The sequence below is a fragment of the Carcharhinus amblyrhynchos genome, unplaced genomic scaffold (genome assembly GCF_965287045.1).
Source record: "Carcharhinus amblyrhynchos unplaced genomic scaffold, sCarAmb.v2.hapA scaffold_544, whole genome shotgun sequence".
Lineage (NCBI taxonomy): Eukaryota > Metazoa > Chordata > Chondrichthyes > Carcharhiniformes > Carcharhinidae > Carcharhinus > Carcharhinus amblyrhynchos.
In genome coordinates, this window is record NW_027650284.1 from 55001 (window position 1) to 62500 (window position 7500).

General features: G+C 58.1%; 1 protein-coding gene across 2 annotated transcripts in view; it reads right to left on the reverse strand.

Annotated features, from left to right (window-relative positions):
* LOC145339572 (cellular tumor antigen p53-like) overlaps positions 1-7500 on the reverse strand; it is a 22714-nt gene that overhangs the window by 1384 nt on the left and 13830 nt on the right. For both annotated transcript variants that reach the window (XM_080184065.1, XM_080184066.1), the window contains exons 7-10: positions 6725-6834; positions 5277-5416; positions 5090-5175; positions 1535-1647 (exon numbers count right to left, since the gene is read on the reverse strand). In XM_080184065.1, coding sequence (XP_080040191.1) covers positions 1535-1647; positions 5090-5175; positions 5277-5416; positions 6725-6834 — 449 coding nt within the window. The remainder of the gene's footprint in view (positions 1-1534; positions 1648-5089; positions 5176-5276; positions 5417-6724; positions 6835-7500) is intronic.

Consider the following 7500-nt stretch of genomic DNA (forward strand, 5'->3'; position numbering starts at 1 on the left):
CCGACCCTCTGACAGTGCGGCGCTCCCTCGGCACCGACCCTCTGACAGTGCGGCGCTCCCTCGGCACCGACCCTCTGACAGTGCGGCGCTCCCTTGGCACCGACCCTCTGACAGTGCGGCGCTCCCTCGGCACCGACCCTCTGACAGTGCGGCGCTCCCTCGGCACCGACCCTCTGACAGTGCGGCGCTCCCTCGGCACCGACCCTCTGACAGTGCGGCGCTCCCTCGGCACCGACCCTCTGACAGTGCGGCGCTCCCTCGGCACCGACCCTCTGACAGTGCGGCGCTCCCTCGGCACCGACCCTCTGACAGTGCGGCGCTCCCTCGGCACCGACCCTCTGACAGTGCGGCGCTCCCTCGGCACCGACCCTCTGACAGTGCGGCGCTCCCTCGGCACCGACCCTCTGACAGTGCGGCGCTCCCTCGGCACCGACCCTCTGACAGTGCGGCGCTCCCTCGGCACCGACCCTCTGACAGTGCGGCGCTCCCTCGGCACCGACCCTCTGACAGTGCGGCGCTCCCTCGGCACCGACCCTCTGACAGTGCGGCGCTCCCTCGGCACCGACCCTCTGACAGTGCGGCGCTCCCTCGGCACCGACCCTCTGACAGTGCGGCGCTCCCTCGGCACCGACCCTCTGACAGTGCGGCGCTCCCTCGGCACCGACCCTCTGACAGTGCGGCGCTCCCTCGGCACCGACCCTCTGACAGTGCGGCGCTCCCTCGGCACCGACCCTCTGACAGTGCGGCGCTCCCTCGGCACCGACCCTCTGACAGTGCGGCGCTCCCTCGGCACCGACCCTCTGACAGTGCGGCGCTCCCTCGGCACCGACCCTCTGACAGTGCGGCGCTCCCTCGGCACCGACCCTCTGACAGTGCGGCGCTCCCTCGGCACCGACCCTCTGACAGTGCGGCGCTCCCTCGGCACCGACCCTCTGACAGTGCGGCGCTCCCTCGGCACCGACCCTCTGACAGTGCGGCGCTCCCTCGGCACCGACCCTCTGACAGTGCGGCACTCCCTCGGCACCGACCCTCTGACAGTGCGGCACTCCCTCGGCACCGACCCTCTGACAGTGCGGCACTCCCTCAGCACCGACCCTCTGACAGTGCGGCACTCCCTCAGCACTGACCCTCTGACAGTGCGGCACTCCCTCAGCACTGACCCTCTGACAGTATGGCACTCCCTCGGCACTGACCCTCTGACAGTGCGGCGCTCCCTCGGCACTACACTGGATGTTTGTAGGCGGCACAGTCGGTCAGCACTGCTGCCTCACAGTGACAAGGACCCAGGTTCGATTCCCGGCTTTGGTCACAGTGTGGAGTTTGCATGTTCTCCCCGTGTCTGCGTGGGTTTCCTCCCACAGTCCGAAAGACGTGCTGGTTAGAGTGCATTGGGCCATGCTAAATTCTCCCCCAGTGTTACCCGAACAGGCGCCAGAGTGTGGCAACTGGGGGGATTTTCGCAGTAACTTCGTTGCAGCGTTAATGTAAAGTTACTTGTGACACCAATAAGACTACCTCTCACACCAATACATACTGCTTGTGCTGTTGCTGCTTGTAAGCATCAATAACTTCGGGGGGGATGAGGTCTCTTATTTCCAGTGCTTCGTTCAGTTTCTTCAACAGCTCATAGCGTTTTCGGCCATGGATCTGCAGGGGGGGGAATGGTCAGTCTTGAATTCAGAGGTCACACGCACAGGAGGTCATTGAGTATTATTGACAGGCAGAGGGATCTGGGTGTACAGGTAAACCAGTCACTCAAAGTGGCAATGCAGGTGGAGAAGGTGGTCAGGAAGGTATACGGCATGCTTACCTTCATTGGCCGGGACACTGAGTTTAAAAATTGGCAAGTCGTGTTGCAGCTTTATAGAACCTTAGTGAGGCTGCACTTGGAATGTAGTGTTCAATTCTGGTCTCCACACTACCAGGAGGATGTGGAGGCTTTGGAGAGGGGACGGAAAAGATTTACCAGGATGTTGCCCCTGGTATGGAGGGCATTGGCTATGAGGAGAGGTTGGAGAAACTCGGTTTGTTCTCACTGGAGTGACGGAGGTTGAGGGGAGACCAGATAGAAATCTACAAGATTATGAGGGGCACGGACACAGTGGATAGTCAGAAACTGTTCCCAGGAGGGAAGAGTCAGTTACTACGGGGGCACAGGTTTAAGGTGCGAGGGGCAAGGTTTAAAGGAGATGTACGAGGCAGATTTATTACACAGAGGGTGGTGGGTGCCTGGGACTCGCTGCCGGGGGAGGGAGTGGAAGCAGGTACGGTAGTGAGTTTTAAGGGGTGTCTGGACAAATCCATGAATAGGATGGGGACAGAGGGATATGGTCCCCAGAAGGGTAGGGAGTTTAGTTCAGTCGGGGCAGCATGGTCGGTGCAGGCTTGGAGGGGCCGAAGGGCCTGTTCCTGTGCTGGAATTTTCTCTGGTTTTTTTGGTCAGATACCAGGGAGGTTACAGGGTCCAAGCAGCTTTGGAAGGTTTTGCTGGGTGTTCTGTTGGAGGTACGCAGTGTGGGGGTGGGACACGTCCATGGGAACAGGAGGAGACACCTCAACTCTGTTCCTACCATTCAATAAGAACACGGCTGATCCCTGTTGTAACTCGATCTACCTGCCTTACTTCCGTAACCCTTAATCCCCTTAACCTCAGCAGCGGGGTGGCACAGCAGTTAGCATTTCTGCCTCACAGCACCAGCGACCCGGGTTCAATTCCCGGCTTGGATCACTGTGTGGAATTTCCATGTTCTACCCGTGTCTGCGTGGGTTTTGTCCAGGTGCTCCAGTCTCCATCCACAGTCCAAAGATGTGTAGGTTAGGGGGGATTGGCCATGCTAAATTGTCCCTTAGTGTCCAAAGATGTGTAGGTTAGGGGGATTGGCCATGCTAAATTGTCCCTTAGTGTCCAAAGATGTGTAGGTTAGGGGGATTGGCCATGCTAAATTGTCCCTTAGTGTCCAAAGATGTGTAGGTTAGGTGGATTGGCCATGCTAAATTGTCCCTTAGTGTCCAAATATGTGCAGGTTAGGTGGATTGGCCATGCTAAATTGTCCCTTAGTGTCCAAAGATGTGCAGGTTAGTGTGGATTGGCCGTGCTAAATTGTCCCTTAGTGTCCAAAGATGTGCAGGTTAGGTGGATTGGCCATGCTAAATTGCCCCTTAGTGTCCAAAGATGTGTAGGTTAGGGGGATTGGCCATGCTAAATTGTCCCTTAGTGTCCAAAGATGTGCAGGTTAGTGTGGATTGGCCATGCTAAATTGTCCCTTAGTGTCCAAAGATGTGCAGGTTAGGTGGATTGGCCATGCTAAATTGTCCCTTAGTGTCCAAAGATGTGCAGGTTAGTGTGGATTGGCCGTGCTAAATTGTCCCTTAGTGTCCAAAGATGTGCAGGTTAGGGTGGATTGGCCATGCTAAATTGTCCCTTAGTGTCCAAAGATGTGTAGGTTAGGGGGGATTGGCCATGCTAAATTGTCCCTTAATGTCCAAAGATGTGTAGGTTAGGTGGATTGGCCATGCTAAATTGTCCCTTAGTGTCCAAAGATGTGTAGGTTAGGTGGATTGGCCATGCTAAATTGTCCCTTAGTGTCCAAAGATGTGCAGGTTAGGGTGGATTGGCCATGCTAAATTGTCCCTTATTGTCCAAAGATGTGCAGGTTAGGGTGGATTGGCCATGCTAAATTGTCCCTTAGTGTCCAAAGATGTGTAGGTTAGGGTGGATTGGCCATGCTAAATTGCCCCTTAGTGTCCAAAGATAAGAACATAAGAACATAAGAACATAAGAAATAGGAGCAGGAGTAGGCCATCTGGCCCTTCGAGCCTGCCCCGCCATTCAATAAGATCATGGCTGATCTGTCGTGGCTCAGTTCCACTTTCCCGCCCTCTCCCCATAACCCTTAATCCCCTCTCTTATCAAAAACCCATCAACCCGCTTCTTAAAAATATTTAGCGAGGCAGCCTCCACCACTTCAACGGGCAGAGAATTCCAGAGATTCACCACCCTTTGAGTGAAGAAGTTCCTCCTCAACTCCGTTCTGAACCGCCCCCCCTTTATCTTGAGGCTGTGCCCCCTAGTCCTACTGTCTTTTTTGAGCGGGAAGAGTCTCTCCACCTCTATCCTATCCATCCCATTCATCATCTTATACGTCTCAATGAGATCTCCCCTCATTCTTCTAAACTCTAACGAGTACAAGCCTAGTTTATTCAGCCTCTCCTCATAGCTCAACCCCCTCAACTCCGGTATCAGCCTAGTAAACCTCCTCTGCACTCCCTCCAAGGCCAAAATATCCTTGCGCAGGTGCGGCGCCCAAAACTGCACACAGTACTCCAGCTGCGGCCTCACCAATGCCCTATACAGCTGCAGCAAGACCTCCCTACTTTTATATTCAATCCCCCTCGCTATGAAGGCCAGCATCCCATTCGCCTTCCTGACCACCTGCTGCACCTGCAGGCTGGGTTTTTGCGACTCATGCACAAGGACCCCGAGGTCCCTCTGCACCGTCGCCTGCTGCAGTTTTTCGCCACGTAAGTAATAGTCCTTCCTACCATTCTTCCTACCAAAGTGGACCACCTCACACTTGCCAACATTAAATTCCATTTGCCATTTCCTGGCCCATTCGCCCAGCCTATCTAGATCCTTCTGCAGACTCTCCACACCCTCCACACAATTTGCCTTTCCCCCAATCTTGGTGTCATCAGCAAATTTCGACACCCTACACTCGGTTCCCTCCTCCAGATCATGTGTAGGTTAGGGGGGATTGGCCATGCTAAATTGCCCCCTGGTGGCAGGGGGACTGGCAGGGTAAATATGTGGGGTTACAGGAAGAGGGACTGGATGGGATTGTGGTCAGGGCAGACTCGATGGGCCGAATGGACTCCTTCTGGGCTGGAGGAATCCTACGACTCCAGGACCCACAATGTGGTCGACACTCAACTGCCCCTGGGGAACTGGGGATGGGAAGCAAGTGCCAGCGATGCCCACGAACGAACAAATAAAAGCCCCCCCCCCGATGAGACGACTCCCCCAGTTCCTCGCACTGCAGGGTGGTCTATCCTCGGGGTTAACCCCCTCGCGTGCCGCTGCACTGTTTACCTGCAAAGTGAAGACTTCCTCATCGGGAAGCACTTTCTTCTTCCTGGGTGTGGGTGAGCCTGTGGCCTGAGAGACTTCCTGGATGGCTGGGGGAGGGGGAAAGAGAGAGAGAGAGAGAGCAGAGAGATCAGCGTGCGCCCTCGCCGTGACCCCTTCTCCCCCCACCCCGCCGCCGAGTTATACTCACAGCGTTTAGTCGTGGAGCTGCCAGACTTGGCCACCAATCCTTCCTGTTGCCTCCTGAAGTTTTCCTCCTCGGTTTTTCGATCGCGACCAGGACAGGCGCAGACACGCACCTCGAAACACCGGCGGCCGAGGAGCTGGCCACTGCGCAGGGCCGGAGTGGGGGGGGGCGGTGGGGTGGGGAGAGAGAGAGAGACAAGGCAACACGGTGAGATTCAGAAACAGGACGGCGTGGACAAGCCGGGCCAAAGGGCCCGTTTCCACGCTGAAAACCTCTGACGATTGAGCAACTCCACGCCAGTGGCAATCACTGAACCCCTACAGTCCAGGGGGAGGCCACTCAGCCCCTCGACTCTGCACCCAGGCCCCATCCCCATGCATTTACCCCACTAACTCTCTGACACTAAGGGGCAATTTAGCACGGCCGATCCCCCCCTAATCCGCACATCTTTCGGACTGTGGGAGGAAACCGGAGCACCCGGGGGGGGAAACCCACGCAGACACGAGGAGAACGTGCAGACAGTGACCCAAGCCGGGAATCGAACCGAGGTCCCTGGTGCTGCGAGGCGGCAGTGCTAACCCACTGTGCAACCGAGGGAGAAGTTTTGTCCCAAAACACCAGGTTGAGCTTTCCCGCTTCGTTCTGTTACAGATCTACCCACCCACCAGAGATGGAATAATAATGGCCCAGATGTAGCAACTCATCTAAAAAAAACTGACCCTCCGACAGTGCAGCACTCCCTCGGCACTGACCCTCCGACAGTGCAGCACTCCCTTGGCACTGACCCTCTGACAGTGCGGCGCTCCCTCGGCACTGACCCTCCGACAGTGCGGCGCTCCCTCGGCACTGACCCTCCGACAGTGCGGCGCTCCCTCGGCACTGACCCTCCGACAGTGCGGCGCTCCCTCGGCACTGACCCTCCGACAGTGCGGCGCTCCCTCGGCACTGACCCTCCGACAGTGCGGCGCTCCCTCGGCACTGACCCTCCGACAGTGCGGCGCTCCCTCGGCACTGACCCTCCGACAGTGCGGCGCTCCCTCGGCACTGACCCTCCGACAGTGCGGCGCTCCCTCGGCACTGACCCTCCGACAGTGCGGCGCTCCCTCGGCACTGACCCTCCGACAGTGCGGCGCTCCCTCGGCACTGACCCTCCGACAGTGCGGCGCTCCCTCGGCACTGACCCTCCGACAGTGCGGCGCTCCCTCGGCACTGACCCTCCGACAGTGCGGCGCTCCCTCGGCACTGACCCTCTGACAGTGCGGCGCTCCCTCGGCACTGACCCTCCGACAGCGCGGCGCTCCCTCGGCACTGACCCTCCGACAGGGAGTTGGGGTGGGCAAAGCGAAGGGGTCAGAGGGAGGGGGCAGCGCGATCGCTAATGTCCCCCGTGAGCGCGGCACGCTAAACGCCTCAGAAACTCTACGTCACGGGCTGACACGGAAGATACTCACTCGGGGGTTTCCAGGGTGAGGATGGAGAGAATGGGTCTCCTATTCATCCCTCCCATACAGCTGCTGTTACACATGAAGTTGTAGAGGATGGTGGTGGAATCCGAACCCACCTGTGGGAAAGAGGGGAGAGCGGGTGGTGAGTGAGACAGCCCCTGTCCACGGCACCCACATTCAGACACACCCCTTACCCGCCCCCTGCTTAATGCTGCGCATAACCTGGGCAAGGATGATATCCCCCCCCACCTCCACCCCCACCTCCACCTCCTGGTGGGAACCACACCCTCAGCGTGTCAGCATCTTTGCGGGAAGTGGAGGCATTTTTTTTGTCGGAGCTCAGAATACTGCACTGCCCGGGGCGTCGTTACCAAGACAGCTTTCAACAAGGGACTACCCTGACCCTCCCCCACCGGGCTCAGGGAGAGTCAAGAGGGGTGGGGTGGGGTGGGTGGGTGACTGGCACAGCCACGGACTCATCCCAATGCCCTACGTACAACCCAACCCTGGGGTTAACGGGTGCCGGACTGGCTGGGGTGGGGTGACGCCAGTCCGAGAGGTCGACCTTTCTGCTGGTCGTTAGCGCCGGAGCAGAGGTTTCAGTCTCACCTGCCCCAGGGCACACGCGCGCGCGCACACACACACACACACACACACACACACGCGTCATTTAGCAGTGCTTTCCGGCTCCCCACCGTGCCCCCCTCCTTCCCTGCGGAGAATCGATGGGGTTGAGGAGGTGCCAGTCTGAGAGGGTTGACCGCTCCGCTGTTAGTTAGCGC